The sequence below is a fragment of the Asterias rubens genome, chromosome 8 (assembly GCF_902459465.1).
Source record: "Asterias rubens chromosome 8, eAstRub1.3, whole genome shotgun sequence".
NCBI classification, from domain to species: Eukaryota; Metazoa; Echinodermata; class Asteroidea; order Forcipulatida; family Asteriidae; genus Asterias; species Asterias rubens.
The window spans coordinates 13,319,411-13,345,460 of record NC_047069.1 but is presented as its reverse complement, the minus strand read 5'-3'; the positions used below and the strand labels follow the sequence as shown (position 1 = coordinate 13,345,460).

The 26,050-nt window shown below is 37.7% G+C and overlaps 2 protein-coding genes across 2 annotated transcripts; one reads left to right on the top strand and one right to left on the bottom strand.

The window, feature by feature from the left end:
• Positions 1-89: 89 nt before the first annotated feature.
• On the top strand, positions 90-8,619 carry LOC117293737 (leucine-rich melanocyte differentiation-associated protein-like). The gene is made up of 5 exons (XM_033776164.1): positions 90-175; positions 1,092-1,285; positions 1,898-2,158; positions 4,418-4,547; positions 5,157-8,619. Exons 2-5 carry the CDS (start codon positions 1,167-1,169, stop codon positions 5,262-5,264), a joined length of 618 nt encoding a protein of 205 aa, XP_033632055.1. The 5' UTR covers positions 90-175; positions 1,092-1,166; the 3' UTR covers positions 5,265-8,619.
• Positions 8,620-8,780: 161 nt separating this feature from the next.
• LOC117293736 (WD repeat-containing protein 61-like) lies at positions 8,781-24,696 on the bottom strand. The gene is made up of 9 exons (XM_033776163.1): positions 24,566-24,696; positions 23,113-23,246; positions 22,672-22,757; positions 20,987-21,222; positions 19,804-19,897; positions 13,386-13,479; positions 12,536-12,628; positions 11,710-11,788; positions 8,781-11,062 (listed from the first exon to the last, which is right to left on the bottom strand). Exons 1-9 carry the CDS (start codon positions 24,566-24,568, stop codon positions 10,973-10,975), a joined length of 909 nt encoding a protein of 302 aa, XP_033632054.1. The 5' UTR covers positions 24,569-24,696; the 3' UTR covers positions 8,781-10,972.
• Positions 24,697-26,050: the final 1,354 nt, after the last annotated feature.

The following is a 26,050-nucleotide window of genomic DNA, read 5'->3' as shown; positions in this document are numbered from 1 at the left end:
TGACACTGAAATATTCTATGTCGCTAGAGGGCGCTGTATAAAATCCACCTCTCCCCGGCCGGCCGCCGCCGACGACTAGCTGATTGTGTCTTGATAATGCAATTCGTGTCGTCAGCAGTGGACAGTGTCATCATCACACAGAAGTCAAAATAGGACAGGTGTGTCACAAAATAAAGTAAGTTTAACAAAAGTTTATACGGCATTGTTTATCTGTTAGATTTCCTACTACTTAGCTACCCTTATTGTAAGGGGTTTGGTGGGTTTTGCATCACATAATAATTGTATTACTCTACACATTTGATATCAATGGAAAGCTTGTTTCACGAGAAGTTCAATTGTGCTTAATTCAGCTTCATAGCTTAAAATACAATGGAGTTATGTCAATTTATAAAGATAAATATAAGGCATGTAAGGTATCCCATTTGTGCTGTCAAATTTTATTTTATTTGATGTGCGGTTAAGATTAAGAGTTGGTCACAAAAGTGGGGCTACCAATACCATACCAATGTCCAAGGACTCCAAGAGCACAGAGATGCAAAGTTCAGAGGCCAGCTATGCGTGAGATTTTTGATAAGTTGATAATTCTGAACTGTGTGCAGTCTGAAGATTGTGACATTATTTTTTCAGTCTGGCCCAAATGCGTGAGAAATTGGTTGCGGTGCGTGAGGAGCATGAGACAGACCACCCCTAATGCGTGAGTCTCACCCCTAATGCGTGAGACTTGGTAGGTCTGAGAGCAAGACAACCACATTCAGCACAACTGTACCGTTGACCCCAACAGAGGAGTCCAACCAGGCCCAGGGCCCAATTTCCCTGGCCCAGCCCTAGCTGCTAAGCACAGAAATTTGCTTAGAATGGAATATTTTAGTGATTTGAAAGTTTTGTTTACATTTTTCCCGCCAACATCAGGGCTAGATAGCTAAGCTGTAAACCTAGAACTATATGAGGTTCGCTCTCTATACACGTGGAGATAGCTTAACGAACCTCATAGTTCTAGGAGTAGCTAAGTTGGTAGAGAGCGGGTACGTTACTAGTGCGGAGGACACAGGTTCAAGTTTTCCTTTGTTCGACCCAAAATATTTATTTTTTAGATGTAATACAATAATACCAAGTGCTGAGAAGGATTTTGCGAACTGTAAGTAAGCTTAGAGAGTGCCAAAGCAGTCATGGACGAGAGCATCAGAGTTTCATTGGCCTTCCACGATCTGACAGAACTCGACAAAGATATCGTCTCAAAATACTCAAGCAAAGCACAGGTCCTGGATTTAAGCCACAACAATTTCAGGTATATTTTAAAACTATAAATCTAGCCGTATATTTTATTGATTGGTTATGGTTGTGAAGCCAAGTACTCTCACAAAAGTGCACTTTTTAATCATAGCCAAGAACCCAATGGAGAGAAGACAAAGAAGGAATTTCAGTTTTAGATGTGGGAGGAAAAGCCTTGGAAAAACCACGGTATGGGCTGAAAACCCCATCCACATGGTGCCCACGGTGGCATTTGAACAGGGACCCTATGAGGTGGAGGTCGAGGAAAGATACCACTTCTCCAAACCAACAGCTCATACCCCATGGCCTAATTTGTGCTCCATCATTTTTAATGAAGCTGTTTATAGCACATTTTTTGTGCTTACTATTAATAACTTAAAAGTGAGGATTGAGCATACTGTATGCTGTAGTGTTATTAAATTAATGTAATTAATTCAGTATGCTAAAAAGTCGACGTTCAGGAATTCTTCTTTTTTTCCATAACCACATAAGACTCTGAATTGAAATGATTCTCAAAATGCTTCAAAAGCTGTACTTCTACTTATGAACCAAGCCAATGTGTATTGCCGTTAATTTTAAAGAGAGATTACCAAGGTAAATATCTTCATTTAAACTCTACCCTCTACAGTGACCTGCGCTCTCTGGAGACCTTCCAAAACATCCACACTCTCATCCTGGACAACAACAGCCTGAAATCCCATGTAAAGTTCCCGTCCCTTCCCAATATCACGATTCTGTGGGTCAATAGGAATCGCATCGCCAACCTGACGGTATTCATTGAGACCGTTGACAAGGCATTCCCGGATCTTCAATACTTGAGTATGATAAACAACCCGGCTGCACCGAGTTTCTTCAACGGAGGGTCGTATGAACAGTATCTAGACTACAGGTTTGTGAACTATTTTTAAGTTAAATGTTAAATCGTTGCTGAATTCTGTGAAAAACGAAATCCTGATTGATTTGTGTTCAAAGACCTCAGGAAAGTACTGAGAATACAGTGCTTAAAGACACTGGACACTATTGGTAATTGTCAAAGACTAACCTTCACGGTTGCGAGATAATAATGAAAGAAAAAACACCCTTGTCACACGAAGTTGTGTGCTTTCAGATGCTTGATTTCGAGACCTCAAATTCTAAATCTGAGGTCTCGAAATCAAATTCGTGGAAAATTACTTCTTTCTCGAAAACTACGTTACTTCAGAGGGAGCTGTTTCTCACAATGATACTATCATTCTCCCCATTACTCGTTACCAAGAAAGGTTTTATGCTTTTAATTTTTTTGAGTAATTACCGATAGTGTGCACTGCCTTTAATTCAATACACAGCAGTGTACGCAGGCCTGATACTTCACGGAGGCAACGAAGGCAATTGCCTCCGTTGCCCCTGGTCATTGCCTTGGTGCCCGTGAAATGCCACAGTAGAAATTTACAATCCCCTCAAAGGGTCCCCTTTACCTAGGAGAAAATGCCTTGGTGCCCTTGCCCTTTCAAAAACGAAGCATACAGGCCTGTGTACGGGTGTAAGGATAGAAACTAAACAACACCCTTTATATCAGTGCAAAATCAACATCTATTGTGTTTTCAAGTTAGTCTATGACTTTGCTACATGAAGGCTTCAGCATGTTTTTCCCTTATTTTCTCAAGAAAGTAAAGTAGAAACATATTTAATTTGCTCTGTTTTTATAATATCCTAATATCAGTTTATTTTATTTTATATGATTAGTCAATGGTCTTCTTTTTTATTTCCTTGTGGCTCATTTTCTCCAAGGCCATCTTAGTACTAGGATTTCCTGAAGAAAAAAAAGTAAATTATAATGTACAGGTCAACAGAACACTGCTGCTCAGATGATTCAGTATTATGTATCCTAATATACGTATGTATAGTATTGTTGTCCTGGCTTTACCCAATATAGTCTGTGATGACATAAATAAAGTATCAATTTGCGCAGTTTAAAGACAGTGGACACTATTGGTTATTGTCAAAGACCAGTCTTCTCACTTGGTGTATCTCAACATATATGCATAAAATAACAAACCTGTGAAAATATGAGCTCAATTGGTCGTCGAAGTTGCGAGATAAAAATGAAGAAAAAAACACCCTTGTCACACGAAGTTGTGTTTTTTCAGATGCTTGATTTCGAGACCTCTTCTAAGTCTCAAAATCGAATTCGCGGAAAATTACTTCTTTCTCAAAAACTACATTACTTCAGAGGGAGCTGTTTCTCACAATGTTTGATACTATCAACCTCTCCCCATCACTCGTTATCAAGTAAGTTTTTATGCTTACAATTATTTTGAGTAATACCAATAGTGTCCACTGCCTTTAAATCTGTGCAGGGCTCGCTCGTCGTTAACACTAGCCCAGCGTGTATGTGTGGCTTGTCCAGTACAATGCATATGTATCACTCCTATTTGTTTCAAATATAAATTTCTGAAGCTGAAAGATATGTTTCATGTTCAATTTGCCATTCACTACTTTTCTCCCGGTTAATTTAGGTTCTTCTTCGTATTTTTCATCATTTGCTACAAGACAAGATAATCTTACTGATATTTGTAGAGTGGATGTGGTTTCTTCCATTTATTTTAAACATCTACCTTAAATAGTTAACTCCCTTTCGTTTTTCCTGAGAAATGAATTTCTTGGTATATCTAGGACGCTTTTCCGTAATCATTTTAAAGAGCTTTATTAGTATAAAAGTTTTTTTTGCACTAGTTAACTGTTCATATCACTTTTGCACTAGTTAACTGTTCATATCACTTGATGTGTTCTGGCATTAATACGTCATAGTTTTTCCTTTTATCATATTTGAGTCTTACATGTATTATTAGTTGACCGAGTGATAGTATATTATCTTTTATTTTAACGATGCATTTTCACATGCAATTGATGTCCTGTTGTCAAGTGAGGTAAGGGGACACTTTGTGTGAACATAGAGCTGTCTGTTTTGTTTAGTGTAGGGTGGACGTTATTTTAATTATTTTTTATTGTGAACAAATTACAAGGGTCTACATACGTGTACATTTGTGAGTATGTGTGACTTCTATAAAACGGACAATGAATGCAATTTGTTAATACATTTTTCGCAGTCTATTATCCCCCATCTTCAAACATCACTCTAATTATTGTTAATTTTGATTCTTAAATTCAGACACTATGTTATCAGCCAGTTGCCAAATTTAACAATGCTGGACGATAAAGCTATCACAACCTCCGAGAGACAAGAAGGGGAGAGAATCTATAAGCATCAGCTATCCATCAAGTCATCCAGGACTAAACGGGTAAATCCATGGTTTGATTTTCTTATTTTAAAATTTCTTTTAAAAGATTTAATGTTAAGGGTGTTTATTATTTACTGTTAAACCTAGTGACTCCCTTCTCAGACCTTTGCTTTCCCCCTCTTGCCCCCTCCCTCAAATGAGCTTTAAAAAATGCACAAAGGAATGGTCCATTACTTCAAAAGCCTCCCCCAAATCTATTTCTATAAAAATGTAAAGTTGTTAATTAGGGTTCTCCCAAAGGTAGTGAATCGAGCTGGTATGCGCAAAATTGCGTGCCGATACAAGTGAATTAGGGCCTATACGCCAAAAAAGTCCACATCTCAGTCGTATCCTTCCTACTTTAATCTGACTTTTTTTTTATCCTTCAGCATAACCAGCAAAACTGTTTTTCATTAGCCTGAAAAGTTTATAGAAGCTTAAGCGCTATGTCAATGTCAGCCTTTGCAATCTGTAAAGTTGTTCTTTTCTTGTGTGAGGGTCAGATATCAAGCCTGACGTACATTATCATACCACTGCTGTCCGTATTTTAATATAGAAATGTTAAATGTGAATCACTTAGGTTTGGGAAATCGTTTTTAATAAGTGTATCCTCTCTGGTTGTCTCGGCAGAGATCGTCCGGTCAATCCAAGAAGAAAGTTCGTAAATCCAGCAGCAGACAGTCTCTTGAGGAGAGCAATGTGGACCTTCCATCTGTGGAGGAGCTGACCAAAAGATGATGAAGATTCACGGTCAAAGGGAAGTCTAAGGGCCTTTTCACACAGGCCTTGGTAACGAGAACGAAAACGAGATTGTTAAAAATGCACACCCTCGATTTGATGAATAAGCGTGGGGTTATTCTGTGTGGAGCATTTCAGAATGCGTTCTCTTTGCGTCGTTACCGTTATCGTTTTCGTTATTGCTGCTGTGTGACTCGGTCTAAAGGGCCTTGTCACACGAGGGCAACTTGGAGGCAACCAACTACCGGTACAGTGCATGCTACAGGACCACTTTGGTTGGTTTGCACTTGAGTCATTCTTCAAACAATGTATGCCAGTCCCCAAGAAAAATATGTGGACATTACAATGTGAATGGCTTTTCTTGTTGGAGATTACCTGGAACTGGTTGCCTTTAATTATTGCCTTGTGTGACATGGCACTTAAGTATTGCTACAATGTACAACTATCAGCATATTCTGTTCACGTCAACATGCTTCATATTGTTTGTGCTGCAAATATTTTGCTCCCTATAGACCCTTTTCATAATATGACGTCACACATTCAAAAAGGAGGCAGATCATTGCACAATAGCTGTTCTCTGTGCGTAAATACTTGCCCGTGACCTCAGCACACCTGTAGCTTTTCGTGCTATGCAAGGGGGAGCTATTGATTTCTTACACAAAACAGAATGCGCCTCCAAACAATGCGCGCAATTTTGGGTGTCAACTCTCTTTTCCGATGCTTGTATACCGTATACGGTTTTGACTCCCAAAATGACACCCAGGATAGGCACATGTGAGTACGCTGCGCCAATTGCAAGGGGTCTTTATAAGCATTGTTTATATTTATTACTAACACCATGCTGTCTTATCAGCCGTTCATAGCGAGCAGTTAAGGGCACATGTCTCAAGCTTTGGTGTTTCTGATCAGCAGAATCTGGGTTCGAGTCTAGGTCAGGGCACTTCAGCATATTCTTAACCATAATAACTTTGCCCTTTGGATGTGAGGTAAAAAAAAAAGAACGCAAAATAGTAAACATAAATTTGTTCTATCTTTTTTTTCTTACTAAAGTACTATCAATAATTTAATGGTCAGTGTGCAACATAATTTTGGGTTTCATGTTTCACTCTGACTAATATTAGCTTCGAAAGTGAATAACTGGCAGCTTTAGTTAATCAAATTAGCAACCAAATCTCTTAAAGTAGGTTGAAATTTATATTGTGTAAATATTAATACATCAACTCTTAATCTAATTGAGAAAGCATCTTATAAATAACCGGAACCACTTATCAGCTGATTTAATTTTCAGTAATTGAAATGTCTATATTAAAGAGACTGTTTATTAATGGTACTGGTATGGATTTATATTCGATCCTAATTCTTTGGGGTTTTCCTCTCACATCTAAATCTGAAACTTCTTTTTTCTTCCCTCCATTAGGTTGTTGGCTAGTACAGTGGTTATTAGTTCGCTTTTCTGAGAGCCCTTGGCTCCACAACCAGAATTAATAAATGAAAATATATTTGTATAATGGTATTGACTAAAATTCAACATTATTTGGTTTGCGGTAACGCCATAACTGTGTGTGTCTACTTGCCAGGTAGATTTTGCTCTTTAGAGAACTGTGTTTCTTTATTCTACTAGCGCGGAGTAGATTTCTTTAGAAGAAACTGGTCTTCTATTTGAAGGAACAGATCCTTAGGTGCTATGTGTCAACTTGCACAGGAAGGATGTGTACTTTATGCCTCGTAACACCTGTTTCAGACAGGCGCTCCAGAGTCGTGCATAACCAAATTCTGACGTCTGAAACAGTTAGGAGCGACTGGACGCGCTAGAAGTCGAAAGATCGACTGTTGCAGACATTCAGGATGACTCTGGAGTGCCTTGGTTTCAGACGTCGATCATGTCTTGAGCTGAACCTAGTATAAATGTTTTGTTAAGTTCGCCTGGATCGACCCAGAGTCGCTCCTAATCTATTTGGTTCAGCGCGACTCAGGAGCGCCTGTCGGAACAGGGTGTAAGGCTCTTAGTGATGCACCCTACAGTTACAGACCTCAGACACTGCTGTCTCAATTCCCTGATGTGCTTCCATAAACTATTCAAGTCTTGTGCTTATTAAAACTTCCGGGACCAAGTTGGTCCCAAACCATATTTGTTTTTTTTTAACATGGGCACAATTTGGTTTCTTCAAATACTTTAGTTTAGCATATTTTATGGCTAATGAAATGAAACTGATATGGAAGTACAATATATTTAACCAATCAACAAAGAAAACCAGAAAATAGGACTTGACCTCTGTTTCCAATTTTGCCAATTGACGTTCAAGTTTATATCATTAAACATATTTAATCGCTGCACAAATTCGGGCAAGATTGCCTCGTCCAAAGTCCAAAGATGCCTTTGAAAAGAAAATGTACACAAATTTGTACTTACCATGGAAAAAGAGTAGTAGCATTTACAGTGTTAAATGTTGCAAAACGAGAAAGTGCACATTTGTATATTATTCCTACTGAAATATTCCCTTTTTCTACATATTTGTATGCTAATATTTTATCTGATCATTAATTTTGGAAAGTGCACACTATACAGTAGCACTCTGCACTAATGAAGTAACTTTTGCTCAAAATACCTGGCTGTCTGCTTTCAGTCAAGCTTTCAGTCAAGCTTTCCACCACTTTTGTAATCTTGTTTACCTATTTGCCAAATTGTACTTTATAATCATTTAAACATTCTTTTCTCACCACAACTACAAGAGCTTCTCCCATTTTTTTATGGTCAAAGATCATCTTCTTACCCTGCTCCATTTCTTTGGAACAGTCTTCATGTGCATACTCGCCAGGCTAGTTCTTTACACTCTTTTAAGTCTCAGTTCCAAATTTATTTGTTTGAAGCTGCATAATTGTAATCTGCTTAACTTGAATCTATCTTTCACTCACTGTTTCTTTCAAGGTACTCTATATTTGTTTCGGATTAATTTAAAGAAAGAGTTGTGTAATACTTGACTGATTACACGTTTTAATTAAATGTGAGTGGATGTTCAAAATTCATCAGGGATAAAGAAAAATATTTGTGGATGCTTACAGGACTCGGGAGACAGTTACTCTGAGTAACGGTGCTTTGAAAACATTGGTGTATGGCTAAAACTTTAGTTATAACCTTTTGTGATTAATGTAATTTTGTAATAATTTTGTAACCCATCCGTTAACTTCCTGTCCATATTTGTGTCAAAATTAATGTATACTTGTAATTAGGTGAACATTTTATATTATACGCAATGCATATATAATACAGATATATGACAGGAGAGATTTTATCACATTGTTGTGAAATTAATTGAAGAACACTTATTAAAGAGGACATTTTTGCAATGACAGAATATAAAAGAGTCCACTCACAGGTTCATTTTGAGTATGTGAAATGCTAAATGTTTTTACTGATGTTTGTTGCACGATACCAGTCACAAATAGTCCATTTGACATGATGGTATTTTGGCTGGTAAACAAAATCTGGTAAGCATAATTGATTTGTGCTTAGCTACTGTTTGTGCTCAGCAGTTCTATGAAATTTCATCTACATGTAGGTCAAAAATGAACAGTTTGACGCATTGAAAAGTTGCTAACAGTTTATGGAAAGTTGCCATTTGTTGATTGCACCTCTAAAGTGGTGTTCTTGACCTTCCATGTTCACCTACTAAATGGACCTTATGCATTGTCATCATAAAGCCGCCATCTTGGAGGTAAAATAGTGATAGAAACGCGCAGCTATGTATGCACAGCGCACAGGACGGGTCAATCAGGTACATGTACCTTCTTTTGATAACTAGCCGAGGGTGTCCTACTGAAATGACGTCATTATGTACGTAAGGTCTAAAGGTTAAATTGTTTCTGTAAAATAACCGAGATGTGTCTGATCCTTAGTACTGTTTTCAGTGCTGTCTGAATCATAGCTTATCATCATCATCATGGTGACCTTCCACCTCAGGAACCCCGGGTTCAAATCCCAATGGGGGACCTATGGCTGCTATATGCACTGTAGCACCTTGTAAACCCTTGCAAGGTGCTACATAATTGGGTCTCAGAACTCATAACTTTCCTTAGCCTCTCTTACTGTATAAATACATATACTAAGCGCCTTGAGTACCTTGTTGGTAGATACGTGCGCTATATAGGAGACATTGATTCTATATGTGGATTGAGTTGTCAGTCTCCGCCTGACTTTGTGGGTTTTCCCTTGAATAATTCTCCTCCAACATCCTACATGTAAACTGAAACTTTGCAGTACACAGTCAATGCTCAGTGGCTATAAATACTTACTGTTTCTATTCCATTGTTTTGCATTTTGAGTGGCGTAAGCAACAAGTGTGAACAATTTCCTTCTTATAAAACTGGGTGTGAAAGTTTGATCGGTTTTCTACCATTAGCATATCATAACAGAAATGTTAAATTCTGCTTAGCAATAAGAATACATGTCTGGTTATTCTAGCAAAAATATGTATCAGTAATGCCATGTTTGTTTTTTGTCGGGCAACTTTATTGCTTACGACCATCTGTTAAAAAAGGGGCGTAGAGCTGTACCCCCTTCTTCTGGGCACACAACGATTTCAAAGAAGATAAAAGGCAAGACATGGTAAGATAAAAGGAAAACACAGACTAGGAAGATTGTATTCAAAATGTATTCACAATTAATAGTGTGACATATTTATTTACAAGTTACCAACCAAATTCATTCCCTTTAGTACAACAATGTACTGACTGATGCTTCCAGTGTACCTTGACTGTTACCATTAAATCTATGATAGCATAAACAAATACCCATCACAGACTTACTCCGACAGAGTGTAAGTAAAAATTAAATTTCAGAGATCCATGGTAAGATATGGTTTAACCAAGTTAAAATTCCCCCCCAACATACATATTGTACCATCAGAGAATCTTGTTTTCTACTAAATTGTTTCAAAAGAAAACACTAACTTTCCCTCTTGTTCCACAAGGGCAAACGACATTAAGAACTTCCAAAAGAATTTAAAAAAAAACTCAAAACTTTGAGTACTTGTGCTCTTCTAGCAAAAACACCCACAACATATGTGTACATAATTGTATGCAAACCGGTGTTCTGTAATATGGTAGACAGACCCCAAGGGAAATTTCTACTTGCTGGAAGTTAAAGTTTACAAGGTATGATGTCAGATAAAACTATCTACATGAATTACATGCTCCCAATCAGTCCAAGTTTATTCTTGGTTCCCTGGTATTACATTAATTTTGCCTAAAATTCAGTATCAGCAAAAAAACTCAATGGAAAGCAACGCAGTCAACTTCTTATAAAATTCCTTCCACTTTTCTGCAAGAGATCTTTGCCCATCTTTACATCAGTAAGGTGTAGTAAAGTCTGTACCTGTAGGATCTTCGGACAAAAAAAACTAGCCTCCTTTCAGTCATTCCTGACAACAGTTCTTTTGGCCATGGGAAAAATGTCACAGCCATGTGACTTTTCAAAGATGGAACTTTAGAGTTAAAAAGCTTGGAACGATGTTCAAAGGAAGCTGAATTTGTGGGACTGTACAGTACACCTTAATGGCTTTCAGCAGGTGGTGTTGCAGCGATGCAAGTGGGGATGTTTCCAGTGCTCGATTTGAGAACCCCACAGGCAGAGTGACTTTATCAAGGGATCGTCTTAAAAGCCTGGGAAGAATGTGTCAAGTCTTAGAAGTATGCTACTGGAGTTTCTTGTACTATAACGGACAGTCGTATACATGGATGGCTCTGTCATCAGATACTGAAACAACCTTGGATCCGTTTCCATTGTACTTTGACTGCCAGACCTGGAAAGTGAAGAAGGGAAAGAAAATTTAAAAATGTATTTTGCTGGAATGGTTCTGACTGAAGTCTTCAATGAAATATATCAAAGAAAAGTGTCAAAACATTTGAAGTAGCGTCTTCAGTCTACTCTCTTTTAAAAAGATCTTTGGGACTGGTAAAATTACCTCTTTATAACAGGAACAGAGTTAGAAGAGGACAGCAAAACCAAGAGACACAAAGCAGAAATGAGATTAAGGACTTCAGAATCTACTCTTTATAAGCAGAAGTCTTTACAACAATGCCCATATTGAGGGTTGACTTTACATTTTGTTTGTTCCTTTGCGTTGGCCCAGATGTCATCATCGCAATAACCGAAATCAAAATGGTTGAAATGTGTCAAAATGGTTGAATCTCCAAAGATTGCCTGCAGGCAACTTTTGGAAATTTCTAAATATACTTGCAGGATGGAGCCAACCCTTAGGCTGTGGATGAGTTAGCGATTGCGGTAGCAGCTTGATTTTTACATGGGCACGCATTGAAGCATTAAATGCCCATAGCAACAGTTGTAGTAGCTATAGCCACCAGTTTGGACTTGGCTTTATCCACCATTTTAATTTAGTATAATACTAAAATTCAAATAGAGAGTGAGGGAGAGAATGTCAATACATACCTGGTCATAGTGATCGTAGAATGTTGCAACACACTGTCTCGCTCCGGCGTCCCATACTTTCACTGTTTTGTCTGACGAGCTGTAAAAACAGTTGTAATAATAATAATAATAATAATAATAATAATAATGTATTTATATAGCGCATTTTCCATATCTATATATTCAAATGCGCTTGTAATTTAAATATCAGTGTTCCTGACCAATTTCAATATAAAATCATTTAATCCAACACCAGCCTCATTCAGTTTCGTTTGGAAAAGAATAATCCGCTGTGTACAATGTCTAGTAAAAACTGCCAAGGGCTAGCAAACACCACTTCTTCTAAAAACTATGCATCCTACTTATTTATAAAAATGCTCAATTTTTTTATCTTTTTCAGTTTCCTTTTAAGAGAGTAATTTAACTTCAACTGGCAATAAAACTTGTTGTGCTTGCTACCATTATCACATCAGGAATATACTTTCATGACAATACATCTGGGCTACTAAAACTTTCTGGGGGCAAGTATAAAACCACTTATCTGGAACTCTCCACAACTTAATCTTAGATCTTCTCTTTGTACCACAAAATACAAATTTCTTCACAGAACTTATCTCATGTCGCAGATTTCAAGGACTAATTTTGTTGTGTTTGTTTTCTTTTGTTTTGTTTTTGGTTTGACTGCATCTTGAACACCCAGCAGGGTGGATATCTACACATTACAAGTCTTTATCATTGTTAAATTTGAATAGGGGGAGGGGAGCTAGCTACTAGCTAGGTTTGCTACTTCATAAAAAGGCCCAAATTCCTCAAATTTGAGCCAGCTACAGGTCACTCTTCTTCTTACCTGGAGACAAAATGGGTGTTGTCCGGACAGAAGTGCACACTCAGAACCCAGGACCCATGGCCGGATAGCGTCCCAGCTAGGTTGGCATGTTGCCTGTAGTGGTCAAGACATGAAAGAAATTAAGAACAAAATTACTTTCATTAACTATTCCAATGCACAGACTGCCATTGTTGCACCAACCAGGCCAGGGGTGCATTTTCACGGTTGTAACCAAAAACTGTTTCGGTTGGACTTGCATTGGCTGATCACCGGCCATTGACTGAAACAGGATTCAAATTTCAGTTTTCCCCCAGTTTGGGCTTTCGTCCATATCCAACAACAAAAACTGAACACTTTATAATGCAAGTTGGTCATTAGTTTATATTACAGTGTATCTGCACACTACAAATAGTAAAATTTAAGACTTTTTCAAACTCTTAACACAATTTAAGATCAAAAGGAAGTGAATAAAGCAGGAGAGAGAGAAACAGCCATACCCACTCACACTACATTAATTAATTTTAGAAGCAGCGTAATTTGGTTCTAAATGATCCGATAGGAAAATTTGAGTGCACACTCCATCAATTTATTCAGCCCTGAAATAAACAAAATTTAATACTTTTAAAGGCCTTAAATTTAGCGTCCATCAACAGAGTCTAGCATTCTCCTAAAGATGATCACAGCATATCTGACCAAAGTGTTGAGTTGTCAACCAGAATTGGTTCTTTTCAGAATCAACACAACTCAAAAGAGATTTTCCACATGGTGTTCCTGCAGCCCTTAAATGTTTCAATTTAGTACTTTTTAAAGGATCCACCCTGTATCATGTCTTCCCCTCTACCCCCCACCTAATTTTGTTTAATGTACTTACACATCATAAACTTTTAAGTGTCCATCATCTGACGCTGTGGCAAGTAACTGTGAGTCTGGGGAGAAACACAGTGATCTAATGGGCATAGCATGACCTGCAAATGAAGAAGAAATGATACAGTTTACTTGTTTAAACACAAAATAATATGTCCCCTTAGTGTGCTTCCCCTGGCTGCTGTTTCTTTGGCTGACTAGGGCCCAATTTCATAAAGCCTGTAAGCACCAAAACTTGCTTAGCATAGAATAGCATAGCTTAGCGGAAACAAGTTACCAGCAAAATTTACATTAAGTTAACATTATTGTGGTTGGTGCCCCACTCAATTTTTTTTTGGCAAAGAAGTACCGGTATGTAATTTCTGCTTAACAGCTTTATGAAATTTGGCCCCGTACGCGTGTTTCAAAATGCAAGTATTGTACTATTGTATGTATTTTGACGCAATCCTCTTCAAATGAATCACGGTCACCCTGAAATGCTACAGTTTGACAAACCAAAAAGTCAAAGAAGAATTAAAGGGTCCAGTTGCTCCATGACTTGAAAGTACACTCTGCGTAGTCTCTTACACAGAATGGATAAACAAAATTAAAATATCCAATATACATTGTATGGCTTATGATCGAGCAAGGCATTCTGGGAACACGACTGGCCTAATATGTAACCAGTGCCAAATGAGATTGACCCTGACCTCTGGCCTGTGTAATGCAGTTGGTGTAATGCCCCCCCCCCAATCTTACAGCGCCCTCTATTTCAGATGGTGTCTGACTCAGACTACCATTTCTCATGTAATATGTACATGTAGTCCCTTGTCTCAGTGTAATACAACCTTCCCCTTACAACATTGATCAGGCCTAAAAAATAGTTCCCATGGTAACAAAAGGACTTAATCAAATTATCTTCAATGATGCCAACTGTGGCAAAGTCACACAATTAGTTGGCAATATTCGTTGGCCTTCCTTCAAATAGACCCCCTTGCATTGTCCGCCATAATTGATGTAAATCAATGGAAACGTGCAAGTATAAGTGTTTCCATGTGCACGCTAGGCCTGACTCTCAGCCAATGATAGCTCTTCAAAAGAAATAATGAAATTATTAATAACTTAATAAAATTAATAATATTTTAACGAAATTACTGCAATTTTGCAATTCTGCTTGAATTCACCTCAAAAGTGAGTTCACAGAGACCATGGTTACTCTGCACGTTTTAAGGGCTTAATTGAGCAGAAACAAGTAACCAGACAAAAGCAATTTTCACTGGTGGAGACCTTTTCTTCACTTTTTTTTTTTTTTTTTTTGTTGGCCAAACCATCAATTACGAGACGGTGACGGCAACTGTGACAGGGTTTGCGCACAGGCAGAAAACGAACAGACAGCTCGCTGGTCTGTGCCACAATTCTAAGTTTGCATTTTCTGGACAGGTTTGTTTTACAGACTGTCAGTGTGGCTATAGTTATCAGTACATGTACAGCAAGTAAGGTGAATCTACACAACCTGTGAAGTCGAGTTACCTAATACTTAATACTGTGTGTTGGCCTTTCAGATTTGCTGTCAGTCAAAGGTAAAGAAATTATATTTTATTGTATCTGAGCATGTAAGGCTGAGGGTCACTGCTAACAAAAAAGTATTCAACATGTAGCCCTTTTCCCCCCTCCCCTCCCTAACATAAAAAATAATCATTCTGTATGGTTAAACAAACATTTCTTTGCCCCCCACATGACCCCTCAAATAATGTCTAGTTACCCGGTTCAGGTTACCCCAGTGGTACAGTAACACGAATTGCCCTATTTAAGAATTGCATATTGCACTATTTTAAGCTACATGTTAGTAGGCCTATATACGAATATTTTACAGCTGTGTGATATCCAGTCATTGGCGACAACGAACCCAACGTGTAACATCGACAGTATGATCAGAGACCTGTCTTGATTTTTCTTGTGTCTTTCAGTGCATACTGTGTGGACTCCAAAATAGCCATTACTGTACTGCCGAGCAACGAATGTACTGTACTCCACAGGCCTTGGAATTTCGTTCTTGAAGGGCACAACAGTATTCCTCTGGTAAGGGGAATTTCTATGAGGGAAATTTCAAATTGTATTGGAACTTTGCAAAGAACACCACAGCAAAGGGGCATGACAGTTGCTGTGGGTGCCATGGGTTTATTCCAGGCCTGACTTCATTGTGTTGCGGTCCACTTTGAGTGAACTGTTTCGCACTAAGGAAACAATTGTTTGACTCTTGGAGATTCATGTAACAACAGGTCAAAGGAACCAGCTTGATACAACCACTCAAACTTAACTACAGAGGTCTGCAATTTGGAAGTTAAGAAATCAGTTTTGTTTAAACCTCAAGGTGAGGTACATTCATATTTGGACTAACGTAACTCTACATTGTCAACACACATGCTGACAACTTTTTTTGTAGGTTAAATCAAACAGGGGTTGAATTGCATTTTTTCAACGATTTCTTTGTGTTGTTTGCATGTCTTGTAATTTTGCTTGCATTGCCTGAGTAAGTTATGCACCACGTGCTGACTAGTGTGAAAACCGCGGTTACTGATTGAAATGGAAATATAAAAAATATCCGCATGTGCCGACAATCAGCCTTGTTTGCAGGGCAAATATTGAATCAAACTATTTTGTTGATCGCTTAAATTCTCACACTTAACTTCAGATAAGCAGCCTTGTTTGCAGGTTAAATTAAAGACAACGCATTTTCAGTCAGAGGCTAAATTGAGACAATGCACACATCAAGATAACAATAGAGAAATTACAGAAACTTTGACAGTGTAAACATTTTAAAATCTAGCAATGAATACAACAATATCAATAAAACAAAACAACAATTTAGGAAGCAGCACTATTGAAATTTAAAAAGTTGAAAAAAACATTGAATCAGACTATTTTGTTAATCTGAGTTGTCTGAGTTGATATTGCAGTGAGTTTGATACAAACACGATGCATTTCATCACTAGTCAACCATTCATACTGGTTGTCTTACTTGTAACTCAGGTAACCTGTCTGAATACAAAAACATGCAAAGAAAGGCTTCAGGAGCGCAAGGACAAAACCGCTTGCTGCCGTCCGCCCTGGCTAGGCTACGGGAAACATTGTTATCTATTTGTGAATCAATCTTTAAAATTTGATGATGCAGAGCTTTACTGCAGGCAGCAGTCCTTGCCTGGCAGACCTTCCCATTTGGTATCCATTGCTAGCGATGCGGAAAACAGCTTCACTATTGCATATGCGACGTCCATAGTGAGGGATGATTTTTGGATTGGACTCACTGATAGAGCTATAGAGGCAGTATTTGTTTGGGAAGATGGGAGTCTGTATGTTTATCACCATTTAGTAGCACTGTATGGCTATTTCTATATGGACTGTTTGTGTGTCAACACATTAAATAATGAGTTTGGGTATTGGAAAGAGGCACACTGTGAAAACGATGTAAAAAGATTTGTTTGCAAAATGTAAATTGAGTTTGATGGACTAAAAATTGGTTTTGAGCAGCACAAACAAATTTGTTGACAAATTTAGTAAAACTGTAAAAAGTGGTCTGTAAACAATGCCTATACAATGTAGACTTAAAAGTGTCACGACCGGGACTCGAACCCATACTCCGTTGGCCAGTCGCACCAGACCTTGGATACTTCTATTTAACTCATTTTCATTGATATACTACATGTACAATGTACATTTGAATGCACATGTAGTGCATCAATGACATGATATTTTAAAGTGTCGAGAAAAAATTAAATGTTATTGGCTCTAAAAATCGAAAAAAAAAAAGGACAAAAAAAGGGGGCAATGTCCAGCTCATTATTTGCTATAAAATCTCTTTCTTTATATAAAACTGATAGCTCAACAGGGTAACATTTCTTTGTCTTATATTATTGTTGTGTTTTAGTCGCAGTAAAAAAAGAAATCAGTTTTAAAAAAGTGCATATTTTTTTTTTAACCGTTCGATTGTTTTTAATCCTTGCAGTTGTATAAAATATAGTTGTAACACTTCTTATATTTAAATTTGGGGGGGGGGGGGGGTGGTAAAAATTTATATATTTTTTCTATAACCGATATAAGCCGCCATCACTGAGGAAAACAATGAAAATGTGAATAAACGCTTCAAACTTACCAGCCATTCAGGGGTCATGCGCTGACCTTTGACCTCATTGACTGCACTGTTTGAGCTTATGACGCATAGAGTACATTTATAACAGAACTAGATGGAGCACACATACATGTACACACAAGATTGTATTTTCCTGCAAACGCGGACCTCCTATTGTCTCTCGTTCTAAAAACTTTTTTGCAACAGCTCCCTTATGTTTTGTACACGTTTTCCAACCGTGGACCTTTCCCAAACCATGGACTCTATTGTACTATTTTGTTATAGGTCCCTGTTTTAATGTATATACCTACTCACATAACCACAAGGGCCCACCATGGTTTAACAAATTTCCCCCATACAAATTGTTGTGATCCGTACTACGAGATGGGTTAGCGCCATTTTCTCAATGGCCCCAAATGCTTCTTGTCTGGCCGTTTCATATGGATTTGCTTAGGTTTGAACAAAGACAAAATTACTGGCGCAAGACTTGAACCAATGGCGCCCGGTGCTCTACCAACTGAGCTATCCAGCCCTATATTGGCGGTCTCCCTATTAGTCAATATAGCTCAGTTGGTGGAGTGCCGTTTTGTTAACCCTGAGGTTGTCACTTCAAGTACCACTCCAGTCAATTTTGTCTTTGTTCAAACTATTTAAGTCTTACCCAGTCAGTTTTCCTTGTGGTGCATTACTCTATATTTTATATGGATTTGCACGCTCTTTAGTTCTTTTTTATAACTCTATATAATTACATGACATCAAGTAAAATGAGTTGTTTGTCAACCCAGGTAATTTTTTGCTGTTGATACATTTGAAAAGAGCATTATCCTCTATGTTTTTTTACTGTGTAAACCCCATGTTGTGACAGTAGAAACATCAAAAAATGTGAGAGAATAAAACTGAGCTAAAAAGAGGTTTAAAGGCAGTGGACACTATTGGTAATTGTCAAAGACTAGCCTTCACAGTTGGTGTATCTCACCATATGCATAAAATAACAAACCTGTAAAAAATTTAGCTCAATCGGTCATCGAAGTGGCAAGATAATAATGAAAGAAAAAAAAAACATTGTCACACGAAGTTGTGTGCGTTTAGATTGTTGATTTTGAGACCTCAGGTTCTAATCTGAGGTCTCGAAATCAAATTTGTTGAAAGTTACTTCTTTCTCGAAAACTATGGCACTTCTGAGTGAGCCGTTTCTCACAATGTTTTATACCATCAACATCTCCCCATTACTCGTCACCAAGAAATGTTTTATGCTAATAATTATTTTGAGTAATTACCAATAGTGTCCACTACGGAAGCCGGATAGTGCCAGGAGATAAGAAGTGAAATATTTTTTTCATGAGCGCGAGAATATTTTTTTGTACCATTTATCTGGCAGCCGCCACATATTATCTGGCGGCTGCTACATAATTATCTGGCGGCCGCCACATATTATCTGGCGGCTGCTACATAATTATCCGGCGGCCGCCACATATTATCTGGCGGCCGCTACATAATTATCTGGCGGCCGCCACTTATTATCTGGCGGCCGCCACTTAATTTTCTGGCGGCCGCCACTTAATATCAGGCGGCCGCCATTTAATTATCCGGCGGCCGCCACTTATTATCTGGCGGCCGCCACTTATTATCTGGCGGCCGCCACTTAATTAACTGGCGGCCGCCACTTAATATCCGGCGGAGCAGCAGGATCAGGGTGGAGCAAGTCGTCGTGGTAACACGAGAGCATCAAAACACGCACTCGAAATCCGCAAAGTAAAGAACGTGTAGTCTAGAATATTATGTAGCGGCCGCCAGATAATTATATGGCGGCCGCCAGATATTTAAGTGGCGGCCGCCAGATAGTTAAGTGGCGGCCGCCGGATAATAAGTGGCGGCCACCGGATAATAAGTGGCGGCCGCCAGATAATTATGTAGCGGCCGCCAGATAATATGTGGCGGCCGCCAGATAAATTGTACAAAAAAATATTCTCGCGCTCATGAAAAAAATATTTCACTTCTTATCTCCTGGCACTATCCGGCTTCCGTAGTCCACTGCCTTTAAAGTTGAGTTGTTTATTGAAAATACAACGGCACATTTTCTTTCAATGCTAAATTTAGCCAGTCCCGTTTAGACTTTTTTATCAGGAAGGAAGTTGCCAATATAAAATGTGTTATACTTGGCATTTTAACCTTCTAAACAATTTTTTATTTTTTTATTTCGCCTATGTTGGCCTGTTTCTCCAAACTGATATCTCTGACAAACTACTCATTTAGCTTGATCACATCACATATGTAAGAAGTCTATATGTAATATACTAGCACACTGACTGTTGATACTTACCTTCTAATGTATGAAGTAGTTTACTTGTCTGAATGTCAAATAAGTTAACGATGCCATCGATGGCGCCACTAGCTATGTACTTTCCATCTGGACTCTGTAGGGACAAAGATTGTGGGTTTTTTGTGTCAATAAAATGCTGAATGAGGATGATACAATAAAAGTCAAGTGTAAAAGTTTCCGCTGAATAAAGTGTCTACTTGTTTTAAGATAACGTCAACAAACTGTTCCGGTATTTTCAGGGAGATAGGACTAGATACATGTCGCTTGGTAGATTGCCCAACTGTTAATCAAGAGGTCGTTTCATTTAATTTCATTTTATTTATTCCAGTTGTGAAGCCGCGGGCTCTTACAAAAGTAAACTTATCCACTGTACTAGACAGGAACCCAATGGAGAGAAGACAAGGAAGGAAGTTTTAATTTGAGTTGTGGGAGGAAACCCAATCCACATAGTGCCCCCAGTTTGGATTCAAACTGGGGTCCTAGAGTTGGAATAGGAGGAAAGATACCACTACGCCAACCCGACCACCCATTGGTCGTTGGTTCAAATTCTGCTCTGGTCGCTTTGTCTTTGATCACCCCAAAATCAAATGTTAAAAAAATTGTTCATTATGTCTTGTGGCTCTACGACAGAGACAAACTTTACGGCTCTGCTTACAGTAAGCAAAGAATCAACACTTAAGCAGGAAATTCCTCGCTTACATTAAGCATGTTTCACGGGTTGGCAGGGAATTTTTGCTTGTGTGCATGCCTACTCCAAGTTACAAGACATTCTTCGCTTACACAGCTAGCACAGAAATTCGGTGCTTGCACAGTAAGCGGAGGATGGTGATCATAGGTGCAGAGTTCAAAGGCAAGCAGTAAGCGGAGGATGTTGATCATAGGTGCAGAGTTCAAAGGTAAGCAGAGCCATGAAATTGGGCCCTGATCTTGTGAACCCTATATTGAGACAGTAAACTTGTTAATTTCGGTTTTACCCAAACACCAATGTTTTTGGTTAGACACTGCTCTAGAATTACAAAGGTCATGGGTTCGAATCCCACCCAAGTAATAAGCCTGTGATTTTTACTCAGAGAACTCAGGGAAAGTACCGAGTATACAGTGCTAACACACATCAGTGTAAGGATAAAACTAAAATTAATATTCTTTGTACCAGATGCAAAATTAACATCTACAGTAAACTTACATATGCAATACTGAGGATGAACTTTCCCCTGGTGTCAAGTGTGGCTTCCTTTTTCCCGCTCTCGACCCCGAACAAGTTGACCTTTCCCGTGTAGCTTCCTGTAGCTAAGAAACGACCGTCCGGTGAGAATGTTATGGTCCACGCATCAACAGGCCCAGCGTCTATGCTCCTCATTTGTTTGCCCACTTCCAGGTCCCAAAGGCGGATGTTGCTGTCAAGAGAGCTTGAGGCGGCGACTTTTATTAACAACAAGGTTAAGGATGAAACTTTTTTTTTTACAAGAGTTGCACTTTTATTGAGTCAAAATATAATCGTTCATGGAGTGGCAAATCTTCTGGTCATGCTGTACAGTGCCTATCGATATTAAAATTGTCAACAACTGTCAAATCATCGGTTTCCTTAAACCAGTTTTTAAAGAAAAACTTCTCAACTTATCTTTCTTATGAAGTGTTTGCATAAAATTGTTCTCTCAGTGGTTTTCAGCATTCTATCTACATATTAGCTCTATTTGTTTTGTATAAGTGCCCTGAACACTTTTGTGGATTTTTGAAATTTTTAAATTTTCATTATTGTTATTATTAGGGTAACATTTTAAGACTCAAGAGACTTTTTCACTTATCAACTGCTCTTGCCAGCTAACATATACGTAGTGTGTTCAGTTTTTAGTGATGTAGACACGATAGAAAATAATTTCAGTGTACTATCACAACAGATGTAAAAAATCAAAGACAACCAGTTTAAGTTCTCATGCCGTTGTGTTTGGGCTTGAAACCAGTTTCTATCAAAATAATGCTAGGCAGCTGTATGTACTGACCCCTGGAGTTGACAAGTGGCGGTTAAGAATCAATGCTGACAACAACAAAAACTAAATTATGATCCAAATTTTAGGCAGAATGTCAAAATGATGTCATTTCCACATTTTGATAGCCCTTTGGGTTAAGATTTCACAGAACTTTTAAGAACAGTGTCCTCAGCACAAGAGAATAGATCAAAGAGCAGGATGAACTTATTTGTGGCGAACCAAACAGCTGATTATTTCTATCAAGCTGACTTAAAGGCAGTGGGCACTATTGATAATTACTAAAATTAATTTTTAGCATAACAACTTACTTGGTAACAAGCAATGGAGAGCTGTAAAACATTGTTAGAAACGACTCCCTCTTTTTCAAGAAAGAAGTAATTTTCTACGAATTTGATTTTGAGACCTCAGAATTAGATTTTGAGGTCCCAAAGTCAAGCATCTGAAAGCACACAACTTCGTGTGACAATTATTTCTATTATTATTATTCATTCAGCCATTTCGACAATACATGACAAATTGTCACAATACAAAAAATACTTCCAGATGGGCTAGGAAAAACAAAAGCAAAATAATTACTGTGGTCCATAGACCTGCCTCCCCACATCTGGTGTTTTTTTATTATTTTTATCTTGCTACTTCAACAACCAACTGAGTTCAAATTTTCACAGGTTTGTTATTTTATGCATGTTGAGATACACCAAGTGAGGAGACTGGTCTTTGACAATATTACCAAAGGTGTCCAGTGTCTTTAAAGAGTCTGAGTTCAGATAAAAGTCTAACATTTCTCTTCCTTGGTTGAAACACAGTTTGGACACGCCTTCAGTCCAAGCCAATGAGGAAGCCCAAATTGCTAATATTTTGTGAACAGTTGTATAAAGGATACTTGTCCCTGTTGGGTTGATGTCCACTGATACCACACCCAGCTGGTGACCCTCTAATGTCCACTTCAACTTCAGCTCATCATTGGACCTGATAAAGGGATAAAGTAATTGGGTTAAAATAATAACAAAAAGTGTTTGTATTATGTAGGCCTAGAATTGTGGAGGCCACAAAAATTATGACCTTTGTTGCCACTGGTATTGGCTTTGGCGCCCCTTCAAATTTTTCCCATAGATTTTAAGATTTTCCAATGAAAATACCTTTTGCAAAATGGAAATGGCCTGCCCTTTAAAAGCTGAAATTCCAGGCCTGTCACGTGCTTTTTAAAACCAGGTAGGCTTCTCATCAAAGAACCCTATGATATTATCACAGGCATTATTTACTTGGGTGGGATTCTAACCCACAAACGTTGCAAGTTCAGCATCTCGGTTAACTATCAATTTACCATTGCCAGACTTTGACTTGGTCATCTACAGATCCAGTGACGATGTTCTCCATGCCATCTTTATCACTCCTCATCCAAGCACAGCTCCATATGCTGTCTGTATGGGCCTGCTCCTGCTTGAACAAGATGCTGTACTGTTGGCCAAAAAAGAAGAAAAAAGAGACATTTAAATTGTACCTTAAAGGCAGTGGACACTATTGGTAATTACTCAAAATAATTATCAGCATAAAACCTCACTAAGTAACAAGTAATGGGGAGAGGTTGATAGTATAAAACATTGTGAGAAACGGCTCTCTCTGAAGTGACATAGTTTTCGAGAAATAAGTAATTTTCCACGAATTTGATTTCGAGACCTCAAGTTTAGAATTTTAGGTCTCGAAATCAAGCATATGAAAGCACACAACTTCGTGTGACAAGGGTGTTTTTTTTTCTTTCATTATTATCTCGCAAAAAATTTGATGACCGATTGAGCTCAAATTTTCACAGGTTTGTTATTTTATGCATATGTTGAGATACAACAAGTGAGAAGACTGGTCTTTGACAATAACCATTAGTGTCCAGTGTCTTTAACTTAACTTCTTGATTATTTCATTTCCTCAATGATGATACTATCAATAATAACAGTACACAAAACAAGCAACTTTAAAATTAGTTGCGATAGCGTAACCCTCCTCCAGTCGGGAGTAGGGTTACTTTATCGCAACTACTTTAATTTAAAATGCAAAAAGAGGAAACAAACAGGTATTACTATTATTACGGATAACTTTCGGTATGGCGCCACCACTTTTTCACTCATTTTTACAAAAAGGGATATCTCATTGAGGTAAGCTAGATACTATACTATTTCATATTGAATGAAAAAGTGGTGGCGCCATACGGAAGAAACTTTTCCATTATTACATTTGGTGGAAGCATTTGGGAATCCAGCATTTGTTTTGTTAACAACGGCTGATGTATGTAGGCTTGTTGTAAAGCAATGTAGACTTTTCAATTCGATGTCTAGAATTACATCGCCTTGTTTTCGTGTGTGGAGAAAAGTTTGCAGAGTTCCTTCGTCACCATCATGAATGACATGATGATCATTGATGATCATGATGCTGAAGAAGATCATCTAAAAATAGCAAAATTAAGCTTGGCCACATAGTAGATAGACATACAACTTAAAGCGAGTGCAGTGGGGTCAGCTTCAAGCTTTAAAGTAAGTTTAGTTTAGCTAGAGAACAACAATCCTTGGATATGGACTTAATTAAACCCCAACCACTAGGCCCCATGACATGATAATTATTAAACAAATAAAAACAAATTGTAATTAGGAATTTATAATTAATATAATTAATAATACCATTGCATTTATTATAGTTTTTACTAACTATTTGTTTTAACTAAGCTAATTAGATCATGTGAAAAGCTCTTGTCATGGATGGAACCTCTTGTTAGAAACAATTTGACTCACCATTCTGATCTGATTTCTCGAATAACATTCAACTTAGCGCTTATTCGTTTACTACAGACTGTCTGATCACCAAGAACAACACTGTTTACAACATGCCATTAGAACATGCACGTTTTTGTTTACGCTGGTAACCCAAAATGATACGGTAGAATTTCATACGAAAAGTCGGAATACCATAACCGTTAAGTTGATAGGGCGCCCTCTTGAGCTCGCATCGAGAGAGGTAAAAAATAGACTTGGTCCAAGTCTTTTGATTGAGTTTTTTTATTTATTTTTATTCTGAGTTTCAATACCGCCCTCATTCGAATGGAAGCCTGGAAATTCACTTACTTTTGTTTAATCAAATCATGGAGGTAATTAGCCTCAAATCAAGATACAAAAGCACTTAACAATAATTCACAAAAAAATACCACAACATTTTCATATTCCTTGCAGATTACGTAAATAGGCTATTAATTGGGTTTGGGATAGTCTTTGGGAAAAAACGAATAACCACGTGGAGGTGTTTTATTTTTTCTAAATAGTTGTCATACAATTTTATAAAAAGAAAATATAATGGAATGTTTTGTGGTTTTTTTTTTTCAATTTGAAATGGAGTCTGATAGGTGTTTTGAAAACAAAGTTAGTAGTTTTAAGGGAAAAGGGTACAATATTGTAAAACATCTTATTAGCACATTTTACGGGTGAGTAAAACATTGTCAGGAATGCTTTATTTGTCAATTAAACTCATAAAATTAATTGAAATTTATTGACATAATGATGGGGGAAAACCGGCATGGCACGTATACAAAAATTGTTTGAAATTGAGATTTTAGACTATATATAATTATATGGAAACCTGATAATTCTATAAAATTTTGAAGTTGTAAGATTTAAAAATTAATAATTTAATAAACTTAAAGCCATAATAATTTTTTGTATTTTGGGGGGAATTCATAGGCCTACACCCACCCCAACTGGTACGCGATAATGACATTGCTTTTCAATTTTACGAATAAAATTAAAAACATGCGAAATGCAAAATAAATAATGTTGAAATGTCGTTATCACGCTAATAATGCCATTATTTTAGAATATTATTTGAGATAATGGTGGACATTGTTTTTCGGAGTGCATTGTTTGGTTTGATGTACAGACAAATTTACCCAAAATCTAAAAGAGTCATAATAGTATTACCTCAAAATGGCTTGTTGAGGTTTTTAAAAACAAGTTACGTGCTCAGGAATGCCCCTTCTATCATTCCAAAACTCAATTATTTCTTGCAATAATATAACGCTTTAACAATGTAAGAAACGTAATAATTTATTTATCATTAACCAAACTTTGCAAAATGCACAGAAAGTGCTCAATTCAACTCAGTTCAGTTAAATAAAATAATTACTCTTTTATAAGATCCTCCAAAAGGGTAACTCAAACGATCGCACACAGTAAAAAATATTGAAATAATAAAAACAGATTTTGCTTAATGTCATTAAACAGATACAT